Source organism: Cricetulus griseus, chromosome 3 (assembly GCF_003668045.3).
Source record: "Cricetulus griseus strain 17A/GY chromosome 3, alternate assembly CriGri-PICRH-1.0, whole genome shotgun sequence".
Classification (NCBI taxonomy): Eukaryota; Metazoa; Chordata; class Mammalia; order Rodentia; family Cricetidae; genus Cricetulus; species Cricetulus griseus.
Window position 1 is genome coordinate 274,266,661 of NC_048596.1, and position 26,460 is coordinate 274,293,120.

Below are 26,460 nucleotides of genomic sequence, written 5' to 3' on the forward strand. Positions count from 1 at the left end.
GTGCTTGTTTGAATTTGAACTCAGGTCCCATGCTTACCAGGCAAGTGCATTACTGATTCATACATTTCATTTCCTCTGCTGCTCTGTTTATTTATTTGTTGGTGGGTTTTTGTTTTTGTTTTTTGAGATGGGATCTCACTCAGTAACCCTGGCTGGCTGGGAACTTGCTGTGTTGACCAGGCTGGCCTGAGACTCACAGAGGTCTGCCTGCTTTGGCCTCCATCCTGCCTGAATCCTATTGTTGCTAATTGAAACAACTAAAAAGTAAACCCAGGCCCAGACAGATACAGTTTTATCCCATTGTCTCTGCATTGTCATTATGTCATTACATTAAGAATGTTTACCTCGGCCGGGCAGAGTGTTGCACGCCTTGAATCCCAGCACTGTGGAGGCCATGGCAGGCAGACCTCTTAGTTCAAGGCCAGCCTGGTCTACTGAGTTCCAAGACTGTCACTGCTAGAAAGAGCCTATTTCTTTGGGGTGGGGATGTTTTCCGTATTTGGACTAACTTCCAAATGCAGTGTTGATCCTGAAAAGTAGTTACATTCATTAATTATTGATAGAACAAGTCAGATCAGTTTTTAAAAGAATATTTGACAGTCAAGGTGTTACTCATATTTTGTCTTAGCACTCACAAGACAGAGCCAGGTGGATCTCTTGAGTTTGAGGTCAGCCTAATAGTCTACAAATGGAATTCCAAGTCATTGAGAGGCTATACAGTGAGACCCTGTCAGGTTTTTTTGTTTTGTTTTTGTTTTTTTGTTTTTGTTTTTTTCATCAAGCTTGCTATGGTTGCACACATCTGTAATTCCAGCGCTTAGGAGGGAGACACAGTCAGGATGCAGTTGATAGCCATTTCAACAATGTGTGTGGCATAGGAGTAGGTACAGAGGGTAGGGTAGCCCAGTGGCCCCCGTTTGCTGGGATGATGTAATATGCATGCATTTGTGGTCCTGATGGAATGTATTTGTAGCACTTCCTTTCTCAAGTTCAAAGGTAATTGGTATGGTTATCTTTTTACTAAGAGGTTATGGTAAACCATGTAGTTAATTTGAAAAATGTATCCATTTTGTATGTATTATTTATATTTTAAACTGAATGTGAATTTGCTTACTGTATGAAAACTGTTATTATATAAAACAGGAATTTTTTTTTAAGTTCTTTGGGAGTAATAGATAATAGGAAAGTCAAATACTTGAGAATAAGTAATTTCCACTTTATCAAGGCCCTACCTACTCTTACCTTTCTCTTTATAGCCCTGGCTGTCCTGGAACTCACTCTGTAGACCAGGCTGGACTTGAACGCGGATATCCCCCTGCCTCTGCCTCCCGTGGCACTGGGATTGAAGGTGTGCACCACCATCAACTGGCTGTTTCTTTGATTTGTTACAGATAGTACATTTTGGTTTCTGTGGATTCAACAAATTGTATAGATGGAAAAATGCTTTGGGAAAGTTTGTTTATATTGTTTATGATGTGTACTGTAGTAGTTGATGGGTGAGTCTGTACTGAACATATACAGATTTATTGGGAGGGGTACACACAAACATGTGTGCAGGTGTTTGTATTTTGTGACTGTGTGTGTATATGTGTGTGAGCATACATATGTGCCTATGCATGGTCAAAGCCAGAAGTCAAAAGCAGGCTGTCGTGCCTCTGGGGGTGTCCACTTGTTTTCTTCTTTTGCCTTGAGACAGAGTCTTACTATGTAGCCTGGGCTGACTTGGAGCTCCATAGATAGACCTAGCTCTCCTGAAACTGATAGAGATACTCCTACCTCTGCCTCATCAGTGCTGGGATTAAAGATGTGCACTGCCATGCCAAGCCCTATCCATTTTGATTTTTGAGGCAGGGTCTCTCACTGGGATTTAGGCTTTGCTGTTTAGGTAGGCTGGCTGGCCAGCAAGACCCAGGAATTTGTCCATCTGTTTCCCCAGCATGGGTTTACAAGTGTATGCCACCATGCCCAGCTTTTTGTGTGGGTTTTAGGGGTTGTACTTAGTTCCTCATGCTTGCACAGCAAGGACTTTGCTAAGTCATCTCCTCAGCCTCATACAGATTCTTTGTTGTTATACTGTTTTTCAAGGTGCAGCTATTTACATAGCATGTATGCTATAAAATGTGTTATAATTTATAAGTGTTTTAATGTATACAAAAGGATTGTGTATGTAATATGCAGGTTTCTTTGTTATTTTGTATGGAGGACTTGAGTGTTCACATATTTTGGTATGAGGGTGTTCCTAGTTGATAGTATAAGGCTTATTTTTGTTAGTGTGTACATACAAACGGGATAAAAAGTAATGAGAGATAATATCCTCATTTCATCAGGCTCTTCTTCCCTTTAGTGACACCATGTCTTCCATGAGACTATCAGTGATGTGATGTCCCTCTTTCTTGGTGGTCCCAAAGCTTTGTTTGGTTCCCAGTGAGAGGGGTACAAGGGGATATGTTTTTTATGAAATAATTTGAGATACCTCACAAAGGGCTCTTATTCTGGTACTGTTAGTACCAGGTCCCAAAGGCTGAACTGCCCTGCACAGCTCTCTGGTTTGTGTCCTCTTAACTTTGTTCTTGGATTCATCTTCCAATAAGCGGCTATAGGGATCTTTTTAAAATGAGCATGGAGTTCAGCCTTTATTTGGCAAAGCTCTCCAATGGTCCTTCTTTGCAATTAGAATACAGCATGAAATTATGGACCCTTGTCTTTTTTTATGTCACTTTCTGCCAATTGTGACCTGTTTTCACTTTAGTAAAAATAATGGTGGCTTTATTTGACTTTTTTTTTTTTTTCCAATCACATTTTCCTACCTGTGGGTTTTGTGCTACCTGACTTTGTCTCTTCACAGCCTAACTTGTTCAGACCCTGACCTAAGGTGTTATCCTCATAACCAAAGCCAAGTAAGCTATTTGAAATCTCTAAGCTGGGCGTTGGTGTCGAACACTAATCAGGAGGCAGAGACAGGTGGATCTCTGTGAGTTCAAGACCAGCCTGGTCTACAAGAGCTAGTTCCAGGACAGCCTCCAAAGCCACAGAGAAGCCCTGACTCAAAACAAAACAAAACAAAACAAAAAAAACAAAAAACAAAAAATTTTAAGCAAATACCTATCCTCAAGCCCAGCCCTACAGAAAGTACTAGAAGGAAAACGCCAACCCAAGAGGTTAGCTACACAAATGAGAGCATCTCTACCTAATACTGATTATTATCTGATCTCTTTCCTGTGTTATTAGTGTTAATTATCGATTTGACCGGATTTGGAATCACCTCCAGGTACACCTGTAAGGGATTCATGGTCTTGCCTATAAGGGATCATCTTGATTGGGTTAATTAAATAAAGTGGGGAAATTTGCCCACTGTGGATGATGCCATTCTCATGGCTGAGGTTCCAGGCTGTGAGCTGAGATAAAGCAGGTCATTGCTTTCTGGTTGGTGATTTTGGATGATGTGTGTGTGACCGGCTGCATCAAACTCCTGTTACTTTGACACCCCCCCCCCCACGGTAGACTGACTGTATCTTGAACTGTGAGCCAGAATAAACCTTTCTCTCTTAAATTGCCTTTATGGGGTACTTTATCACAGCAACAAGAAAAGTAACTAAGACAACTGGTTTTTTTTGTTTTGTTTTGTTTTGTTTTTTTTATTGGTTTGTGTTATCTCTCCCCCATCAAAACCATCTTTTGACTGGCACATAGGAAGTAATTATTAAATATTAATTGAATAAATGATGGGATTTCACAGATTTTGCAATGGTGTTTCTTAATCTTTGCTCTCGTGAGGGCTCTTCATTTGGGAGTTTTCTAAAGTCTTTCTACTGACACGTCTGTTTCTTTTCCTTTACAGAACTGTGAGAAACTGGGTGAGCTGTTGTTGTGTGAGGCTCAGTGCTGTGGGGCTTTCCACCTGGAGTGCCTTGGCCTAACTGAGATGCCTCGAGGGAAATTCATCTGCAATGAGTGTCGTACAGGTAAAGCAGAAGGTCTGCCATCTAACGGTCAGAACTTTAAATGTGTTAGGAAAAGTGTATTGAAGATGCCACTTCCTGACAACAGTAAGCTTGTTGAACATGCAGATGTGGACACTATGAGGTCCTAGCCCTTAGAACGTCTTACATGAATAATAGAATTGCCTTGTTATCTTTATCATTCTAAAATGATCTCTGAATTAACTGCTCCCGAGGTAAAGCTGTTTCTGTTTTTAAGAGTTGCATATAAAACCAAATAGTCTGCATCTTTTCTGTGTGACCTCAGTGTAATAATGTCTTTGAGATTCATCTGTGTTTATCAGTAGATCCTTCTCCACTCCCTCTTCCTCACACCATAACCAAGGCTTCCTTTGAGCTCCTGACACTCTTTCTGCCTTGGCCTCCTGAGTGTTGTAATTGTACGTATAAACCAACATTCCTCCTCTATTGAGGTACATATAGTGTACAGTGTGGTAGCACATACAGTCAGTTGAAGTGTGAGCTGAAGGCCTATATTGGCCTGCACCAATAGGTGTAGGTCCTTCTCCCCCTTAAGACAGGGTTTCTCTGTAATCCTAGAGTAGACCAGGCTGGCCTCAAACTCAAAAGGAGCCGCCTGCCTCTACCTTCTATGCCCAAAAAGGTCCTTTTGTTTTGTTTTCAATGTGTTTATGTCTGTGTGTGCCTTTTTTGTCGTTTGGTTGGTTGGTTGGTTGGTTTTTAATTTTTGTTACTGTTAAAATTTGTTTTGGTGGCCGGGCGTTGGTGGCGCACGCCTTTAATCCCAGCACTCGGGAGGCAGAGGCAGATCTCTGTTAGCTCGAGGCCAGCCTGGTCTACAGAGTGAGTGCCCGGATAGGCTCCAAAGCTACCCAAAGAAACCCTGTCTCGAAAAACCAAAAAAAAAAAAAAATTGTTTTGGTAGTTTTTTTAAAGATAGATTTGTTTATTTAGTGTGTAGTGTTCTGCCTGCATGTATGTCTAGGCCAGAAGAGGTCACCAGATCTCATTAGAGATGGTTGTGAGTCACCATGTGGTTGCTGGGAATTGAACTCGGGACCTTCGGAAGAACAGACAGTGCTCTTAACTGCTGAGCCATCTCTCCAGCCTTGTTTTGGTGTTTTATGAGTGTTTTGCATGCATGTTTGGCTATGAATCACTTATATGCTTGGTGCATGAGTAGGCTAGAAGAAGATATCAGATCCCCTAGAAATTAGAATTTAAAGACATTTGTGAGCTACCATGTGGACCATGGGAATTAAAATTGTGTCCTGGAAGAACAGCTAGTACTCTTAACTGCTGAGCCACCTCTCCAATCCCATGAAATGCTATCTTTAAAAAAAGTGGGGTGGGGGGAAGATGACTGAAGCCCATATAGGTGCCTGCCACAGAGTCTGAAAACGTGAGTTGTTGATGCCAAAACCTACATGATGGAAGGAAAGAACTTACTCCTACAAATTTTCCTCTGGCCTCTTCCAAAATATGATGATAATGGTGATGGTGCTGGTGTTGGGTAAGGCAGTACACTCATGAGGCAGGTGGAGATCGTGCGTTTGATGCCAGCCTGGTCTATATAGCTAGCTCCAGGCCAGCCAGAACTGCATAGTGAGACCCTGTATCAAAATGATAAAGTGTGCAGTTTGACATGTTGTGATGTTTGAATTTGTACATATGTAAATGCCTGAGAAATCATAATTCAGCATAATTACAAAGTACCAACATTGTTGCTTATATTATAGTTCATTATCCTAATCTTAGAAAAGACTTTTCATAGTTGAATAGGACCTAATTGTAGGTATTTACTACTTTGTTTACCCATTCATGTGTTGATTGACATTTGGGTGTTTATGGTTTGGGCCTTTAAAAATAAAGCTTTTTTTTTTTTTTACTCTTGGATGAACAAATACCTGAGTAGAATATGTAAATTATATGGTAGAATAGCTTTAACTCTAAGAAATTGCCAAGAATTAATTGAGATTGCACCATTTTACATTCTCCTCTGTGGTTTCTTAGGGTTTGTTTCTCCTCCCTTGTCAGTCAGTGTCTTTCATTTTATTGTGCTGGTAGCTGTATGGTAGAGTCTCCTGTTGAGTTTGCATTTACTGACAAGCAGTGCTGATCATCTTTTTCTTGTGCCTATTTGCCTCCTTCTATTCAAACCACCAGGGCCATGGAGACTATGCAGCCCTGGCTGGCCTGGAACTCAATATATAGACTAGGCTGGCCTCAAGCTCAGAAATCTGCCTGCCTTTTCCTTGAAAGTGCTAGGCATGAAGGAGGTGCCGTCATGCCCTGCTTTTTTTATCTTCTGAATATAAAAGCTCTCTCATAGGCTTTTTGGAATATTCTCTAGTCTGTGGCTTAAATTATGTTTTTGTTGTGATTTTAGATAGTTTGCTGCAGCCTTAATCCTACTGTGTAGTTGAGCAAGACCTTGACTCTCCTGATACTCCTTTTCTGTTTCCTAAGTGCCAGGACTGTAGGTGTACGCCACCACACCTGGATATGACTTAGGATTTTTTTTTTTTAGTTAAAAAAATTATTTTTTTTATCTGTAAATTTTAATGTATGGCCATTATGATTTCATGTCAGGTATATCTGGATGTCCTCAGAGACTAGTAGTCTCCAAGCTCGTGGTTTAGGCAATTGTGAGCTACTCAGTATAGGTGCTGGGAAAGAATCTCAGGTCCTTGGGAAGAGTAGCAAGTGCTTTTAGCTGCTGAGCCATGTCTCCAGCTCCATTGCTTTGGTTTTAAAAATTGCTGACACAATTACTGTATATCTATATGGGGTGCAATGTGCAGATTCCATGCTATGTCATGGTCATACCTAACCCTTTAAACATCCTAGTGCTAGGATCAAAGGTGTGAGCTGTTTCTCTTTTAGACTGGACCAATCTCATGTAGCCCAGATTGGCCTTGAACTCACAAAGATCCATCTGCCTCTGCCGCCCACTGGGATTAAAGGTGTGTTACACCACTGCCTGGCTTCTATGGCTAACTAGTGGCTTAGTTTTGCACTCTGATCTTCAAGCAAGTTTAATTGTTACATCACAGAGTATCACCACATTACTATCACTGCCAAGAGATCCTATAGCAAAGTTGATAAGGTGGGGGACCTAGAAGCACTGTCAGGATGAAGAAAAAAAGTGTGTTTAGGTGCACCTTTGCTTTCTGCAAAGCAGAAATGGGATGGGATTCTTTCTGAGGATGCTAGAATAGGGAAACAGTAGCGCAGTAGACATAAGCCTGAATCTTGCACTGCCCTTTTCGGATGATATTGCTGTGCAGCAAATGTGTAAAGCTATTCTTGTAGATTAAACCGTGCAGCAATCATTTTTAGAAATTACATTGGGCAATTATTCTTTCCATGGAGATTGATCCCTTTGTTTCATATGTAAGTTTTTCTGTACCTCACCTCCTCTGAGCTTGATCACATGCTGTTGCAGCCTCCTTAATAGCAATGCAGAATGAAATGATAAACTATGTTTAATAGCAATGCAGAATGAAATGGTAAACTGTTTGTTTGTTTTTTTCCTACCGTGTCTTTGTTGTTGTATCTCATGCCAATCTACCAAGGTCAGAGCCATTTCACCATTTTCCTTCCTCTCCCCCCCCACCCCCCCCTTTTGTTTTGTTTTGTTTTGTTTTTTTCCAGACCGAGTTTCTCTGTGTAACCCTAGCTGTCCTGGAAATCACTTTGTAGACCATGCTGGCCTCAAACTCACAGAGATAGGACTGCCTCTGCCTCCCCAGTGCTGGGATTAGATTAGGCATGCATCACCACTGCCTGGCTTTTTTGTTTGTTTGCTTGTTTTCACCATCTTCCTCTTTGCCTGCTCTTTCTGCTACTACTTCCACTGCTGCTGTGGTCTGCTCCTTGCTGCTTGAGAGTCAGTGAAGGGAAGGCGTATCTGACCAGCCATAGCTAGGGATGAGGGGGAAGGGGGTGAAGTAGGGATAGTATAACAAAAAAAGCAGCGGATGTATATGTGGGGATATTTTGTTTGTGATCTAACAAATAAAGCTTTCCTGAAGATCAGAGTGCAGAGCAAAGTCACTAGTTAGTCCTAGAGACTAGGCAGTGGTGGCCACACCTTTCATTCTAGGGAGGTTGAAACAGGAGTGATAATGGCTGGTTAAGGTAGCAGAATGTTGTATACATAATAAATAAATAAATACAATCTCTAAACAATCGGGCTGGAGAGATGGCTCAGTGGTTAAGAGCACCGACTGCTCTTCCAGAGGTCCTGAGTTCAATTCTCAGCAACCACATGGTGGCTCACAACCGTCTGTTATGAGATCTGGTGCCCTCTTCTGGTTGTGAGCCTAGCCTTTAACGGCTGAGCCATCTCCAGCCCTGGTGCCCTCTTCTAATGTGCAGATATACATGGAAGCAGAATGTTGCACACATAATAAATAAATAAGTAAATAAAATCTTTAAAAAAACAAAAAAGGTAGGAAGAGACAGGAGCTCATTGCATTCAGTCTGTTTCCTAGAGACAGCATTCAGTCTGAGGATTCATTCCTAAAGACAGGATCACCCCTTTGGTCTAATGATTCAGTAGAGGTAAGAATCCGTGGCTGGCTGCTCTGCTTCTCTGATCTTTGAGCATTATCCCCTATATCTGACACTGGGTTTTTATTATTAAAACTAGTCAGAATTCAAGCTACATGTATAGCTGCTCCCTGTAAGCAAAGTCCTTCCTGTGCTCTGTGGGACTGTCTCCACTCCCTCTTTCTCTTCTTCCTATCCTCACCTGACAGTTCTTCTCATTCTGCCTTTCTCTAAAATGCCATTATAGCCGCCAGTGCTGGCACTTAGTTCTTTATTTATATATTTTAAATATTATTCCTTTGTTAATGTTCAGTTTACAAACAATGTCTTCTGTTGCTTAGGTTGTCTCTTCCCTATGTTCACTGTTTCTTTTTTATGTGTTTGGGTTGTTTTTGTTGTTTTTGTTTTGATTTTTAGACAGTCATTTTTAAGCCCAAATGGCTAAACATTGCTTCCTACAATCCTCCTGCCTCAGCCTCTTAAATTCTAAGATTATAGGTATGAGCCATCGTGACTAGCTTTTTTACTATGTTAAAATCTGATTTGCCTGTGTTTTGTTTGCTCTCTATTGTTAGGGTCACATCTAAAATGTCCTTACGCTGACCAAACTCATGTAGTATTTCCTGGTGTGTTGATCTGTTCACCTTTCTCCTCTAGTTTTTCTTTATTCTTTGAGTTGGCATTTTACTGTGGAGTCCAGGCTGACCTTGAACTCATGCCCTACTCATCCTCTGCTTGCTGCTCTATCAATTCTATTCGTTATCACTGCAGAGTTCTCAGTTCTCTAGAACCTCTTATCATTGTTGGTACTGCAAACATATACTATTATTCCTGGCTCAGGATTTGTGTTTGTAGTTCTCTGATGAGGTTCATTTTCTTTTTTCTTTTTGAGACAAGAAAAGAGCTAGCCCTGGCTGGCCTAGAACTCACCATATAGACCTTACTGGCCTTGAACTCACAGAGATCTGCCTCCCCCAGCTTTACAAGTACTGGCATTAAAAGTGTACGCTAACATGCCTATCTTTAGATTCACTTTCTTAATGTCCTCAGAGGAGCAGACATTTTACGTTTTGATAAAGTACAGTTTGGCATGTGTTCTGAGCGTTCTGCCTGCCTGCATGTATGTGTACATACCACACCACCTGCATGTATGTGTATATACCATACCACCTGCATACCTGGTGCCTGCAAAGACCAGGAGAGGACATCAGTTGGTTGTGAGCTGCCATGTGGGTGCTGGGAATTGAACCTGGGTCTTTTGGAAAAAAAGCCAGTGCTCTTAACCACTGAGCCATCTCTGGTCCCTACTTTATCAACTTCAGTTTGTATTTTATGTCATGTTTAAGAAATACAGCTTAAATCAGTGTCACATTTCTCTACTAGTTTATCATCTGTGATTTTTATAGTTTTCGTCTTCATATTTAAATGTATAATCTATTTTAAAGTAACTTGTGCATGTGGTTTGAAGTATAGAGAACCCCCACCCCCATCCTCACCCCCTGGGCCTGGTAGTTAGATTCAGAGTCTTGGGCAGGCTAGGAAGCAGTGTATTACAGAATTGTGTCCTCAGCCTGAGGCTGTATGAGTACAAGATGTTTTACCTGGGGGGCTTGAGAGATGGCTCAGCAGTAAAGAGCCCTGGCTGCTCTTGCAGAGGACCTCAGAGAACTTCAGTTAAGTTCCCAGCACCCACACGGTAGCTCACAACCATCATAGTGGGATCTGACGCCCTCTTTGGCATAAGGTGTACATGCAGGATACATTCACATTGCGCGCGCGCGTGCGTGTGTTTTCAAGACAGGGTTTCTCTGTACAGCAGCCTGGTTGTCCTGAAACTCTTTGTAGACTAGGCTGGCCTCAAACTTGCAGAGATCTTCCTGCCTCCCAAGTGCTGGGATTAAAGGCCACTGCCCAGCATTTTTTTTTTTTTTTTTTAAGAAAGATATTTTACTTTCTTCCAGACAGATAACAAAGATGTTATTTCTTTACTTTGTGGCTCTCCCTGTTTTACTGTACTAGGGTGATCATCTCATTGCTTAGGTTGCTCTAATTGAATAATAGCAGGTCTGTAGTATCCACTTGTCTTTACAAATACATAATTCACATTTTTCCTTCCTTAGATTTTATTGACTGAGTGATCTCAGTATTTATAGATGGGTATTTTAGTTAAATGAGTTCCTGTTTTAAGAGTTTGCATGTGCCGGGCGGTGGTGGTGCACACCTTCAATCCCAGCACTTGGGAGGCAGAGGCAGGAGGATGTCTGTGAGTTCGAGGACAGCCAGGGCTACACAGAGAAACCCTATCTTGAAAAACCAAAACCAAAAATAAATAATTACACAAATCGAAGGTTGGAAGTGACTGAGGAGCACCTTGTGTGTCAACCTTGAGCTCCACTTACAAACATGTACATACGTAGAGTCTACAGGTGCTCATTGATGTCTTCTAACAGAACTTTCAAAAGCAAAGCTAATGTATTTTCAAGAGTTGTAATAACTTCTGTGTTCATTTTCAGATTTTTCCATTTGTCTCAAAGGTATTTAAAAAAAAAAGAAAAGAAAAAGAAAGATGGAGAAATGACTCAGAGGTTTAAGAGCTCTGTTTGCTTTTCCAGAGGTCCTGAGTTCAATTCCCAGCAACCATATGGTGGCTCACAGCCATCAATAAAGGGATTTGATGTCCTCTTTTGTTGTGTAGGCAGAACACTATATACATAATAAATAAATCTAAATAAATTAAAACTTTTTATAAAGGACAAAAACTGACTGTGACAGTTTCGTTGTCAAATTGACCTTATGTAAAATTATCTGAGTAGGGTAAGCATGGTGTTGAATACAGTGGTACAAGCCTTTAACCCCAGCGTCTCAGAGGCAGGTTGAGTAGGTGGATCTCTGTGTTCAGAGCTCAAAATTCCCCAGAAAGTTTCACAAACAACTTCCTACATCTGCTTGGCCTGTGGGCATGTCTGCAGGAAACTACCTTAAATTAATTGACTCAGCAAAATCCAGTCTCAAAGTACAACCCGTGCATTCATTCTCTCTACTCCTGACTGGATAGCACTAGTTGCTTCAAGTTCCTGCCACCTTGATATCCTGTCGCGATAGACCCTACTTTGAGATTATAGGCTAAAATGAACCCTTTCTTCTGTAACTTGCTTTGTTAGGAATTTTGCCACACAAACCAGAAATAAGGCTTGAAAGCAAGCACTTATCTCCACTGGGATGTTTGGCCAGCCCTTTGTTCCTGTGTTTTCTGTATTGCCTACAATGTAGTTGGATCTAGAGTCTAGATTCGCTCAAATTGAGTTTCTCTTTTGACAGGAATGCTTTGTGGACCCTTTAGTACACACTCTGTTACATCATACCAATAAAGCACATATCAGATCAAATAGCCCACTTGTTAGGGTCAGATTTTGTCACTTTGATAAATTTTATAAAGTTCTTCACTAACTTAACACCTAATGTCTTAGATTGGGGTAGATTCTTGTCATTTTAATTTGTTGCCTCTTACCTTTCCCAGGGATCCATACCTGTTTTGTGTGTAAGCAGAGTGGGGAAGATGTCAAAAGGTGCCTTCTGCCTTTATGTGGGAAGTTTTACCATGAAGAATGTGTTCAGAAGTACCCGCCAACCGTCACGCAGAACAAGGGCTTCAGGTGCCCCCTTCACATCTGCATAACGTGCCATGCTGCTAACCCAGCCAATGTGTCCGCCTCTAAAGGTATGGGTTATAAGACTTTGGTTGTTTTCAAGTGCAATCTGGAACATCTCTTCATAGACTCCTGCTTGTCACTTTGGTAAAGTAGCAACATTGTGGCCTAATAGAGTGATGAATTCCACTAATACTCTGTGGAATTGGTGGTTTAAAATATTTAAAATATGATAAAATATTTATCATAGATTTTGTTTGAAAACGTCTTCTAGGCAGTGTATTTTATTTTATATCCCCTTTTAATTGTTGTTGATTTAAGTAGTTTGATACTGGTTTTTACTTGCTGAGGTATATTAGGATATTCATCTGGGAAACAAGCATCAGAGAGTACTAAGCCAACCAGTACTGCTCTTTTATAATCTTTTTTTTCTTTCTCTCTCTCTCTCTCTCTTTTTTTTTTTTCTGGTATTTTCATTTTTCTTTTCATTTTTGGTTTTTCCGAGACAGGGTTTCCCTGTGGCTTTGGAGGTTGTCCTGAAACTGGCTCTTGTAGACCAGGCTGGTCTCGAACTCACAGAGATCCGCCTGCCTATGCTTCCCAAGTGCTGGGATTAAAGGTGTGTGGCACCAACGCCCGGCGGTATTTTGATTTTTTCAAGACAAGTTTTTTCTATGTAGCTTTGGCTTACCTGGAACTCTTTGTAGACCAAGCTAACCTCAAACTCTGCCTCCTGAGTCCATTTCTTTTAATTTGGACCTATTTCTGGCATTACAGGATTTGAGGCAGTTATCTCCTTGCTGAGACAGGTTATAGTTGTGCAGTCCTACTCTTATTGTTAATAGTGAGTTACGTGTTTAAGAGCCATGTTTTTAGGTAGTCGTTCTCTCTGATGGCAAACACACTTACATAATACACTTTATTTCCATATGTAATCTTTTTCTATTGTTCCTCCCCCTTTTCTCTGCTTTCCATAAATGTAGGTCGTCTGATGCGTTGTGTCCGCTGTCCTGTGGCATACCATGCTAATGACTTTTGTCTTGCTGCTGGGTCAAAAATCCTTGCATCTAATAGTATCATCTGCCCTAATCACTTCACCCCTAGGCGGGGCTGCCGAAATCACGAGCATGTTAATGTCAGCTGGTGTTTTGTGTGTTCAGAAGGTAAGATGTGACGTCTGATTGTATGAGTGGTTTCAAGGGATTATCCAGTGTTTTATATTTTATGTGTGTTGGAGTGAGTATGTAGACAACTCACAGGAGTTGGTTCTCTTTTTCTACCATGTGGGCTCTGGATGTCAAGCTCAGGTCTTCAGAATTGGCCGATCTCTCTGACCCTGAAACAGGATCTGTCAGTCAACCTGTTTTGGCTAGACTGGTGTGCTGTTGAGTCCCTGGGATCTGCTTATCTCTGCTACCCAGAGCTGGGGTTATAGGCTGGCTTTCCTTGGTTACTGGGAATCCTAACTTAGGACCCTCATACTTACATAGCAAGCCTATTAGGACCCACTGCGACATCGCTCCAGTCCTTCGTGTATCCTTTTTAAATTATATATGAGACTGGGAGTTGGCAAGCCTAGCATGCCCCAGAGCATTGGATTTTGTATAAATTGATGTGGTGTTGCACACCTGTAACCTTTACCGTGTATGTCTGACCTACATCATATGAATATAGTACCAGAGAAGGCCAGATGAGGGTGTCCCTGGAACTAAAGTTACAGAAGGTTGTTAGTAATCATGTGTTGCTGGGGAGTCAGCAACCTGGTCCTCTGAGCCATTTTTCCAACTCGTGAAGAAAGTTATTATTTTATATTTGTATATTTATTTTTATGACAGGGTCTAAGTATGTACTGGTTTGGCTCTCCTGGACTTGCTTTGTAGACCAGACTAACCTCAAACTCACAGAGATCCACATGGCTTCTGCCTCCAGTGTGCCTCTATTAAAGCATTTACCACCATGCCCAGCCTGAAAAAAGTTTCTAAAACAATACAGAAAAATAATAGCACTGAAAGAAGTTCAATCATATAAAAGTTTTAAAAAGTCAAAAGGTCACCTAAAATTTTCTCATTGTTCTAAGTCTATAACCACACTTTATTTAAACAATTTTACTAAGAGTGTGATGGCAAATGGAGACTGTAAGTTAAGAGTCATGAAACTCAATAGGGATGCCAAACACCCTGCTTAGAAGTGCTTCATCTGAGCCAGGCAGTGGCATCGCACACCTTTAATCCCAGCACTCAGGAGGCAGAGGCAGGCAGATCTGTGTGAGTTTGAGGCCAGCCTGGTCTACAAGAGCTAGTTCCAAAGCTACACAGAGAAACTTTAAAAAAAAAAAAAAATATTGGTCTGATGTGACTTCCCTTTGGCAACAAAGCAAAATAATATACTGTGTGGCTGAAACTGCCAAGTTATAAATAATTTTTTATTTGGTTTGGATCAGTTCAGTTATCCCAGACAGGGTTTCTCTGTGTATCCCTGGCTATCCTGGAACTCACTATGTAGACTAGACTGACCTCAAGTTCACAGAGATCTGCTTGCCTCTGCCTCCTGAGTGCTGGGATTAAAGGTGTTCACCACCACCACCACCACCACCACCACCACCACCACCACCACCACCAGGTTTGAAAAGTTAATGATTTAAAAAAAAAAAAGAGTGAAGAGTGAAAGAACTAACCATGTGGAGGTTCTGGTTATGAGTCAGGTACTGCTGGGTGATTGTTAACTGAGTTCTCAAGAGTGACCACTTTTCATTAAATAGTTGCTACTGGGAAAAATAGATCTGAATAAGGAAATTGTATTCCTAAAGTGATATGGTCTTAGCACTTAATGGCTCAGTTGGTAAAGTTCCAACCACACAAGCATGACACCCTGAGTTCAGATTCCCTTGCTCATGTAAAAACAAGGCACATTCCTTTAACATACTATTGTCAGGGCAGAGACAGGCAGATTACAGTTCATTGGCTAGACTACCAGCCTTGCAGAATGGATGATCTCCAGGTTCAGTAAGAAACCTTTTCACAAAAATAAGGTAGAAAGTTGTCTCTATTTGCTAAATATAGGCTGAGAAGGGAAGGAAGGTGTCTTATGTTGATATTTATGCACATAAATTTTCTGTTTATTTTCTTACCTCGTTGCCATAACTAATTTTGATAGTAAAGTTTACTATTTATTATTTAAATAGAAAAAACTTTGATGGTCTGGGAGCTCAGGAACATTAGAACAGGCATATTGTTATGGAAAAGTTTTTTGCATGTGTTTTACTAAGCCCTTGACTAGAGTTACAAATAATTTCCTAGGAGCCTAGCAAAAGCCATTTTTCCTGGAACGTTCTGTTTGACCTTGTGGTCTAAATGCTAGCTTTCTTATTCCTGTAGGAGGCAGCCTTCTCTGCTGTGATTCCTGCCCTGCTGCTTTTCATCGTGAATGCCTAAACATTGATATTCCTGAAGGAAATTGGTATTGCAACGACTGCAAGGCAGGCAAAAAACCACACTACAGGGAGATTGTCTGGGTAAAGGTTGGTCGGTACAGGTGAGTCAGCATGACAAAGAATTTGCACTCTTTCTCTTATCATCCTCTGCCTAGCTCTGCCTCCCGAGTGCTCTGATTAAAGGGGTGTGCCACCATCGCCAGGCTTGATAATTAACTTCTTAAAATGCTCTTCATGGCTAGGCATAGTACTCCAATCAGTTTTTCTCTCTTAAGAAAAATTAAATATGGATTTCAGTTTTTGGAATGTTATGTGAGCTGTAACAAGTTATTTACTGAAGTAAAATAAGCCCATTATCTCATAAACAAGGAAGATCTATTGTCAACATTAGGAATATCCTTCTCCACCAGATAATTGTCTATAGTTTACACACAATTGTTTATTTTGGTTTTGGTTTTGAAGTTTTAATTGGGCAGGGATTGCATAAAAGTATACAACATAAATGTAGCTTTGTTTAGTTTTTAAACAAGGTTTCGTTATCTAGTCTGAGGCTGACCTCAGACTTGGACGCCTCCCTGACTGTTTCTAGTCATTTGCCCAGCTAACACGGATGATTTCAGCATACAGCTGGGCACACTGTGGTTACATACTTCATGAATTACTAGTAGAGAAGCTGTGTGGTAGTGTAATCACTATTCCCAGCACACAGGACCATGAGGCAGGACCATCACTTGTTCATGACTATATATAGATTTGTCTATCTAGCAAGATCATATATTAAAATCAAGAAAACAGGTCTACTAGTGAAAAGTTTGAAGGTGATTAACACAAAGAAATTGTAGATTTTAAAAGATGGAAATATTAATTATCTTGGTTAGATAATTACTGGGAGTTTCTCCTTTTAGTTTTTGCTTTTTAGTTAAGATCTTAACCATGTAGACCAGGCTGTCCTGAAACCACCTCTGCTTCCTGAGTTTACATCCCTCCTGGGATTAAAAATATACCACCTATCCCAGCTGGAAGTTTCTTCTTTAAAATGCAAATTGTCTGGTACACTATGGTTGATACCCTTAATGATGAGGGGTTTTTTCCCCATTTTTAATTGTCACATTTTCGTTTTAATTAATTTTAATAAATTTAATTGCATATGTGTCTAAATGTGTGTGTGTGTGAGAGAGAGGGGGGTGGTTGGGGAGAGTGGGAGAGGAGAGAGAGTGTATGTGTATGTACAAGTGCCCTCTGGGGTCAGAAGCATGAGATTCTCTGGAACTGAATGTCCAGATGATTGTGAGCCATCTGACGTGGTGCTGGAAATGGAACAGAGTCCTGTAGATAGCAACACAGGCTCTGGGCCATCTCTCTAGCCACCACTGTCCGATCTTTATTTTATTGTTAAGAAAATCTTTAAGTGAGCATTATAAATATTCATGTATCATAATCATTTCCTAGAAGTAAAGTAACTGATTTAAGAAATTATTTATACATTTGTGAGTCAGCCTGTTATTTCAGGCTTCTGGGACATTCCACTTGAGGATCTGGCTGAATGAACAAAGTGCTTGATAAGCAAGTGTGAGGGCTGGTGTTTTGAACCTGTCACCTTCATATGTGAGGCAGGTCTGGTAGCCCAGATGCAGTCCTAGAGCCTAGGAGGCCAAAATGAGAGTCCCCAGGGCAAACTGTTCAGCTAGATGAGAAAGAACTAATAAACCCCAGGGTTAGCTTGAATGTGCTTTAGTGGTTGGAGTGGACAGTCACCCAGGAAAACATCTGTTCACTTTGTACCTGTATATACACGTGTACACTATATATATACACACATGCAGAACACAAAACAAAACAAAAACCTTAACTAGGTTATTTTCCTAATGCCTTTGCAGCCTTGTAGAGGTTTCTTCTCTGATGTGTACCTTCTCCAGGTGGTGGCCAGCTGAGATCTGCCATCCTCGAGCCGTCCCCTCTAACATCGATAAAATGAGGCATGACGTGGGCGAGTTTCCTGTTCTCTTCTTTGGGTCTAATGACTATCTGTGGACTCATCAGGCCCGAGTCTTCCCCTACATGGAAGGAGATGTGAGCAGCAAGGATAAGATGGGAAAAGGAGTTGATGGAACATATAAAAAAGGTAACTTTACCCTTACTATTCCTCAGGCAAGCAGAGACTTCTACAGCTGAATATCATAGCTCAGGGTGTCTAAAATACTGTGTTGCCTACTGTGTTTTGTTTTTTTGTTTTTTGTTTGTTTGTTTTTGTTTTTTTGAGACAGGTTTTCTCTGTATTGCTTTGGAGGCTGTCCTCGAACTAGCTCTTGTAGACCAGGCTGGTCTAGAACTCACAGACATCCGTCTGCCTTTGCCTTCCAAGTGCTGAGACTAAAGGTGTGTCAGCACTGCCCTACCTGGGTTGCCGACTTGTAATCCCTGCACTCGAGGCTAAGGCAGAACAATTGCAGGGTCAAGGCTGCCCTCGATTGCATAGTGAGTTTCAGGATGATTTTTGCTACAGTGAGGCTGTGTCTCAAAAAGAAAAAAGAAAATGGGCATCTTAACCACACTTGTAATTCCAGCTCTTGGGTGGTGGAGCATAAGTCCCATGGCCTGGGTCTTACGAGACTATCTCAACAAAACAGAATTGGCTGGGTTATATATAGAGTTTAATAGTATAGGATTTGCCTGGCATCTGTGAGGTCATGGATTGATCTCCAACGCTTAAAAAAGTTTTCAAATTTAGGTATCCGCCTGTAATTCCAGTGGTTAGGAGGATCACAAATTTGAGGCCATATTCTGCTGTTGAATAGCAAAACCCTATTTCCTCTTTAAAAGAAAAATAGGACGAGTGTGTTAGCATCACCATTAAATCCCAGTACTCTGGAGGCAAGACCAGCCTGGTCTGCACAGCAAGTCTGTAGAGAGACCTGGGAGGGGCAGGAGGGAGAGTGTTTATATAGTGCTGTATCCTCAGGGTTCTGACCTAGCAGTGTAACGTTTACTAGAGCTATTGCTTTTGTAGCGAAGTTAGTTACTCCATAAACCTCATAGTTTCAATGTTAACTTTAACGGGACCTTAAGGAGGACTTCTTTGGTTTTTGCCATTCTTTGACTCAGCATCTCATCTATCTCATCTAATGATTGACCTGGATAACAACTTCAGTTTGCTGTACAAAGATTCAAATCTACTGTAGTGGTTTTAAAATTGTAGGGAAATAAAGAAAATTTTAATGAACTGGTCTAGCATTGAAGACAGTATGGTCTGCTGAAGCTAAGATATGTCCCCTGGTATTAGCACAACTAAGACAGTTTTGAGCCTTGTCTTTTCCTTAAGATATAATGGGGGGGAGGGGAGGATGAATAGCTTTCTGGATAAAGTAAATCTGTGAGGCACTTGGTATTTCTCGGTGAAAAATACCTTCTTCCTATAGTTGTCCTTTGGAAGGCAATATATTTCTTGTTAAATAGGATTTAACAATAAATTTGTCTACAAGGTGAGGAGAAAAGGGATTTTAAAGAACTGATGCCTAGCTAGGTAGTGGTGGAGCATGCCTTTAATCCTAGTGTTCAGGAGGCAGAGGTAGGCAGATCTCTCCTGAGTTCCAGGACAGGACAGCCTAGGCTACACAGAGAAACAGTCTGGAAAAACCAGGGTGGGGGGTGGGGGACCAAAGCTGGTGCTTACTATCAGGGCGATTCTAGCGGCCTGTGTTCTTTTATTTAGAACATAACACTAGCTTAGCAATGTTTATTTACCCTGTCTTCTTAGATCTGAGTGTAGCCCTATTTGCCATGTGGTTTCTGTGGACAAACTTGGACTTTTGGTAATGATATTACATAGAAGAGCTTGAATGTTGAGTCTTATTGTCTCAGATAGCCAGTGACTACGCCACCACCATCCTTGTCTGTGCTAAACTGGCTGTCATTGAGACTGGAAGAGAAGCTGGAGTGTAGGAAAGGCCATGTGTCTGAGCCTCCCAGAGTTTTGGGGTATTATCATTGTACCTACCTAGACCAAGGGCTGGCTAAATAGTTTGCCCTCTAGGAATGTCTTCTGTGGAAGAGTCTGATATAGGTATTAGGTATTAATAGTCAGATGTCATTCAGTGTCTGCCGTGGCAGACGTGCATGAAGAGCGTAGGTGGTCTGGGATTTGAAGTGGTCAAGTCATAGGTGCTATTCTTTGCCAAGTGACGCTTTGACCAAAGGACCCTAACAGTAGTCACTATGTTGCTCAGGTCTGTGCAGTGATTTGTTTAGTTTTTTTGTTTTGTTTTGTTTTTTTCAAGACAGGGTTTTTCTGTGGCTTTGGTGCCTGCCCTGGAACTTGCTCTGTACACCAGGCTGGCCTTGAACTCACAGAGATCTGCCTGCCTCTGCCTCCCGAGTGCTGGGATTAAAGGCATAAGCCACCAATGCCCGGACTGCAGTGCATAAGTTCTTATGGCTACCTTATGAATAGATATCATCCTTGTTTTGCTGGTAAAAGTTACATTATTTGAAACTGCGCTTGGTGGCACATGCCTTTAATCCCAGCAGAGGCAGGTGGATCTTTGAGTTGAGGACAGCCAGGGCTACACAGAGGAAGCCCTGTCTCAAGAAACTGGGGAGGTGGAAGATAACATTATTTGTCTAGGTCTCTGAACCACTCAGTGAGTTGTGCAGGAAGGTTTTTGGCTCTGGCAATTAGACTGAAATTCCAGTTTTTCTCTTCTTGTTATTGAGACAGGCTCTCACTGTAGCTCATAAGATGATAGCCTATATCTAGTAAAGTAGAAGAGAATAATAACAGGGAATTAATTGTTTGTGAGAGGAACAGAGGGTCAACACTAAGACAAGGTAGGACTTAATCTAATCAGGAGGGATTCAATATGGGTCAGAAGATAGAATTCTCTCTTTTGGTTTGGTTTGGTTTAAGACAAGGGTTTCTCTGTAGCTTTGGATCCTGTCCTGGAACTCACTCTGTAGACTAGGCTGGCCTTGAACTCACAGATCCACCTGCTTCTAAAAGAAGTAACAGAGCATTAGAGAAAAGCCACAAAAAGAAGAGAGGAAAGATAAGAATTCTCAGTTTTATCCTGGTTGAAGAACAATGAATTAAAAGTTTATGTTGAGAAACTTGCAGTTGGAAGATTTGTTGGATATTCTAAGGCTTATGAAAGCATGGTGTGATTTTAGATTAGATAGATATGCTTCTGTTGGAATCCATAGTAAAGTTTACAGAATGGATATTAAGAGATTAGAATGTAATCATTTAGAAATCACTTGATGTAATGGTTTTGTTTTTTTTTTCTTGTAATAGTAATGTTGGTTTATTGTTACTAGAACATGGGTTTTCTTTCTTTCCTCTTTTTTTTTTTTTTTTTGTTGTTGTTGTTGTTGTTGTTGTTCTTCATTTGTTTTTTGAGACAGGGTCCTGGCTGTCCTGGAACTCTCTGTAGATCAGGCTGGCCTCAAACTCACAAAGATCCACCTGCCTCTGCCTCCCGAGTGCTGGGATTACAAGCGTGCACCACCACTGCCCAGCCATACATGGTTTTTCTTTAGCTTAAAAGGGGAGATAGGGTAAAATAACTTCACCCAGAGATTTTTTTTTTTTTTTAAGTGATTTTTTGTTTTGTTTTTGTTTTCTAGCTCTTCAGGAAGCTGCAGCAAGGTTTGAAGAGTTAAAGGCCCAAAAAGAGCTAAGACAACTGCAGGAAGACCGAAAGAATGACAAGAAGCCACCACCTTATAAACATATAAAGGTGAGGGGGCAAATCTGGGGAGGCCGTGTGGTAGTGTGTATGGCTCCTTTCTTCTCCTCACTCATGGTAAAAATTTAAAAACTGCTTTGAGAGTTTAGAACATAAATAAAAAAAGAAAAAGAAAAAGAAAAAGTACTTTGTTTTCATTTCAGACACAGTTGTGGCAGTCAGTACTCTGCTTGTCAGACTTGTAGTGAGTTCTCTCCCCTGCTGAGCCATTTCACTGTCCCTCTTCAGGGTTCCTGCTATTAGCATCATGTGTCTTTAAAATAGTGGTTATTTGTATACATTAGCTTATGCCATACCCTGGTTTTAAAATCTTTTCGCCTACAGGTTGTAGGTGAGCACTGCACTACAAACTCCAGTCTCCCATTCATTACTCCCCTTCGTAATTTGGAGATGGGGTCCAATTATCTGGGCTTGCCTTTAATTTGTGAACTCCTGTCTTAGTCTCCCAAACAGCTGGGATTACAGGTATATACCAGCATACGTGATTTGAAATTTATATTTCATGTATCAGCTGTGGCTTTATGACTTATATGAACCGCCTCAGTCTTGATTTCTTCAAATCATGTAATATGTGCTGTATAACTTGAAGGAAGTGATGTTTGTCTTAACAGAATTGTTTTATGTTCACTTATCTGATACGATACTATATGCTTCTCCAGGTGAACCGTCCGATTGGCAGGGTGCAGATCTTCACTGCAGACTTGTCAGAAATTCCCCGCTGCAACTGTAAAGCTACGGACGAGAACCCCTGTGGGATAGACTCAGAGTGCATTAACCGGATGCTGCTCTATGAATGCCATCCCACAGTGTGTCCCGCTGGAGGGCGCTGTCAAAACCAGTGCTTCAGCAAGCGCCAGTATCCAGATGTTGAAATTTTCCGAACATTACAGAGGGGCTGGGGTCTCCGGACAAAAACAGATATTAAAAAGGTAATGAAAAACTTAAATTATGAGGGGTTTTCTATTGTTTGATATAACTGGTTCTTCCTGATGAGTATGAGAAATATTATATAGAGGACACATAATGAATATAATAAGCTCCAAAGTGTAGTGACTGGAGAGTGAACGACTCTTGCCATCAAAGTTCTGGCATTGATCATGCTCACTATATAGAATAATCCAGGGAGAAATGCATAGACATGTTAGGACATTAACACTTTTGTGAAAATTCTAGAACCTGTAGTGAAAAAGAGGTAGTTATAGTTTTGTGTTGGGTTTTTTGTTGTTGTTTTTTTCTTGTTTCTGAGACCGGATTTCACTGTCTATTTCTGGCTGTCCTAAAACTCAAGAGATCTGCCTGCCTCTGCCTCCTGAGTGCTAGGATCAAAGGAGTGTGCCACCACTGCCTGGTAAGATGGTTATAGTATTTTAATCAGGAGATACAGTTTAGGGTTATTAAATAGGACAAGAAGTACTGAGCTGTTCACAGTGACAATGCAGAGAGTCCTAACATGAAATGTGGAGGGCCTCCAGCATTTAAGTCAAGTTAGGAGTTTATTAAGATGACTTTTTTTTTCATGACAGGGTTTCTCTTTGTAGTTTTGTAGACCATGTGGTCTCGAACTCACAGAGATCTGCCTGCCTCTGCCTTCTGAGTGCTGGGATTAATGGGGTGTACCACCAACGCCAAGCTTATTAAGATGATTTAAATAAATATGTGTGTTTGTTTGTTTGTTTATTGCTTGCTTGCATGTCTGTCTTTATGAGGGTGTCAGATCCCCTGGCACTGGTGTTATAGACAGTTGTGAACTGCCATGTGGTTAGTGGGAATTGAACTCCAGTCCTCTGGAAGAACAGCGAGTGCTTTTATCTGCTGCACCATTTCTCTAGCCCCTTTCATATAATTTTTAAGCTCTAGAATTTTGAGAAATGTATATGGGAAGGAAGTTATACACTCCGAAGAATGTAGGTGTGGGCTTTTGAAAGGGGAGTTGCCAGATTCTTCAAAGTTTTCTTTGTTCATTTATGGGTTTTGTTTGGTTGGTTGGGTTTTTTGGTTTGTTTTGGTTTTTCAAGACAAGGTTTCTGTCTCTTGCCGTGGGTGTCCTGACATCAAACTCACAGCGATTCTCTTGTTGAGTTTTCTAGGAAGCACAAACATTTCTCTTGTTTGCCAGCCATGATTAGGGTTAAAGTTTCAAAGGTTATTTATGAAAAACTGAATAATTGTGCTATCCAGAGTAGGGTGGAAAGTGGTGTGAAGTGTAGGCGGTAAGTAGGACAGGTGCTAGTATTTAGGCATGTCACTGGCCGGTCTTTGGGATTCTGACAGGACAAACCCTCAGCTCAGGCCACTAAAAGTACCACCCGTGCATATTCACTGTGTTTCCTTTTACAAGGCCCCTGCCCATCTTTGTCCCTCCCTCCCTGTCCTTTTTCTCTCCCACCTCTCCTGTTCCTGGAGGCCGTCTCCTCCTCCCCTATCTTTTTACCATCCCTTTCCCTTAATAAAAAAACCCTTCTGTTTGAACTCTGTGGCATGCCCCCCCCCTCTCTCTCTCTCTCGTTTCTTCATCACTTCTCCGTTTTCAGTTCTTGTGGTTCTTCAGTGTACTTAGGGCTTTTCTGCTGGTGGGAATGAGGAAGTGATTTTCTTCATTACGAGACTGAGGCATCATAAATAATAAAATGCACATAGTCTACTTTGGAAAATCATCCATATGATTTTTAAAATTAGAGTTGGGCATAGATCCGGGCGCTGGTGGCGCACGCCTTTAATCCCAGCACTCGGGAGGCAGACGCAGGCGGATCTCTGTGAGTTTTAGACCAGGCTGATCTACAAGAGCTAGTTCCAGGACAGTTTCCAAAGCCACAGAGAAACCCTGTCCCGGGCAGGAGGAAAAAAAAAAAAAAAAAAAAAAAACCGACAGAGTTGCCCATGTAAACAACAGTGCACTTTTACAATGAAGCTGTCCCCTCTCCCGCTAGGGTGAGTTTGTGAATGAGTACGTGGGTGAGCTGATAGATGAAGAAGAGTGCAGAGCTCGGATCCGTTACGCACAAGAACATGACATCACCAATTTCTATATGCTCACTCTAGATAAAGTAAGTAATGCATAAGTTATTTTGTGTTTGAAAGTATATTTGCCCTAGACCCAAGTTCTAGACTTTGTCCATAAACATGGGAATTATTTTCTTGTTCTTGATTCTGAAGAGGGTTAAGTCACAAAACACAATAAAGCTGTTTTTAGTACTCTTTTTGAATGGTCTAATATAAGTTGAGGTTTTTTAATGCCATAAAAGTATATGAAAAGGCCACAAGAGTTAATAATCCTTTTCCCTTTTATTTATTTTACAAACTGGAGGATTAATTTGCTAATGTTTAACTAGTATATTGTGGTTATCATGTAAATCAGTGTTTTCAACCTTCCTAATGCTGCAACCTTTTAATACAGTTCATGCTGTGGTGACCCTAATCATAAAATTATTTTCATTGCTACTTCATAACTATGATTTTGCTATTATGAACAGTATTGTCAATACTTGTATTTTCTGACCATCTTTTTGGAGTCATGACCTACAGGTGTATGTAAATTTTAGAACTCAAGAAATCGAGTAAGTATTTCAGGTTTTTTTTTTTTTAAATGTTTTATTTTAGGGTTATTGGAGTTATATTTTGAAAGAAATTTTTTAGTGTGTATATTCCTTATGTTCTTTGTGCTTGAATATTATATCCCAGCAAATTTTTTTCCTATACAATGATTTTGGAATTCTCCCTTTCCTAGGATGAGATTTGTACTTGGAAACCTATGCACACTAGTCAAACATGATACAACAGAACTACATTTTCAGCCTGTTGAACTTTATGTCATTTTGTTTTGTTATTTTATGCTTTGTTATTACATGTTAGTTACTTTAGATTGGGTTGTGACATTGAATTTGAATCAGAACCTTCCTAAGTTACTAGGAGTTGCCTAGAAGTTGCCATTGTCATTCTCAGTGCTTGGGATTACATTTGTGCCCTGTTGTACTTAGTCTAACCCCTCTTTTCCTGGCCTTTACCTTTGTAAAGAATTCTCAAGTTGTATTTTTGTGTTTATTTTTCTTTCCTGCCACACATTCTGCTTATACTTTGGGGTAGGGAGTCAGAATAAGTTAAATTTTCATTTAGTGATTTCTAATATGCTCCTGGTCTGTAAACATTCTAATTAGAAAATGGAATTAGCTGCTGCTTCTCTGGGGCAGTGGTTCTAATTTTATGATAGATCAGAATCCCCTAGGTGGGCTTTTCATAACCCATTGTTAAACCCCAAGTGGAGTTGGTAATGATGCTGGTCCATGGCTGACCAATGCAGAGCCACTGCTTTGAGAAATTTGATTTTAAAAGCATCCCCTTCATCTTATTAGCGAGAATAGTTAGTTTTCTACATAGCAGAGGCCTCAGGAAATCTGACAAGTAGCTTTTCTTGAAATTCTAGGATCGAATTATTGATGCTGGCCCTAAAGGAAACTACGCTAGGTTCATGAACCACTGCTGCCAGCCTAACTGCGAAACACAGAAGTGGTCTGTGAATGGGGACACTCGAGTTGGTCTTTTTGCTTTGAGTGACATTAAAGCAGGTAAGGTCATTAAAGACTGGAGCTAAGCCTGGGTTTCAAGTTCTTCATTTAACCGTCTAAAAATCTTCTATGTCCTCCACTTGAAAGAAAGTCTCCCAATTGCCAAGGATATGTAGAGATGTAAAGACTTTCGAGGTGGTGCCTGGCATAGTGGTGGCACACACCTTTAATCCCAGCATTTGGGAGGAAGAGGCAGGAGGATCTCTGTGAGTTCAAGGCCAGCCTGGTCTACAGAGTGCCAGGACAGCCAAGGTTACACAGTGATACTTTGTCTTAAAAAAACAAAAACAAACATAACTTTCCAGGAAGTACTTAAGCATGCTTTTTTATTTTTCAGTGTTTTTTGTTTTGTTTTGATCTGATAAGATAGATAGGTAATTTTAGCCCCCTTAGCTATACATTTTGAATATATATATATATATATATATATATATATATATATATATATATAGTACATCTGTTAACATCTGCCCCAGAGCACTTCACCTTTCACCTGAAACTCTCCCTGCTTTCCTTTCTTCCCAGTAACCCTCCTACTCCGCCAAACTCTATCTCTGAATTGGACTG

At 40.8% G+C, this 26,460-nt stretch overlaps 1 protein-coding gene across 9 annotated transcripts in view; it reads left to right on the plus strand.

Annotated features, from left to right (window-relative positions):
• The window catches only part of Nsd1 (nuclear receptor binding SET domain protein 1), a 108,999-nt gene that overhangs the window by 66,994 nt on the left and 15,545 nt on the right, over positions 1-26,460 (plus strand). For 8 of the 9 annotated variants that reach the window (XM_027409806.2, XM_035442990.1, XM_027409805.2 and 5 more), the window contains 9 exons: positions 3,839-3,962; positions 12,034-12,234; positions 13,147-13,326; positions 15,538-15,694; positions 17,510-17,715; positions 21,213-21,325; positions 21,994-22,263; positions 24,262-24,378; positions 25,752-25,893. In XM_027409806.2, the coding sequence (XP_027265607.1) occupies positions 3,839-3,962; positions 12,034-12,234; positions 13,147-13,326; positions 15,538-15,694; positions 17,510-17,715; positions 21,213-21,325; positions 21,994-22,263; positions 24,262-24,378; positions 25,752-25,893 (1,510 nt within the window). The remainder of the gene's footprint in view (positions 1-3,838; positions 3,963-12,033; positions 12,235-13,146; positions 13,327-15,537; positions 15,695-17,509; positions 17,716-21,212; positions 21,326-21,993; positions 22,264-24,261; positions 24,379-25,751; positions 25,894-26,460) is intronic. The other variant, XR_004769426.1, reaches the window with a different exon arrangement.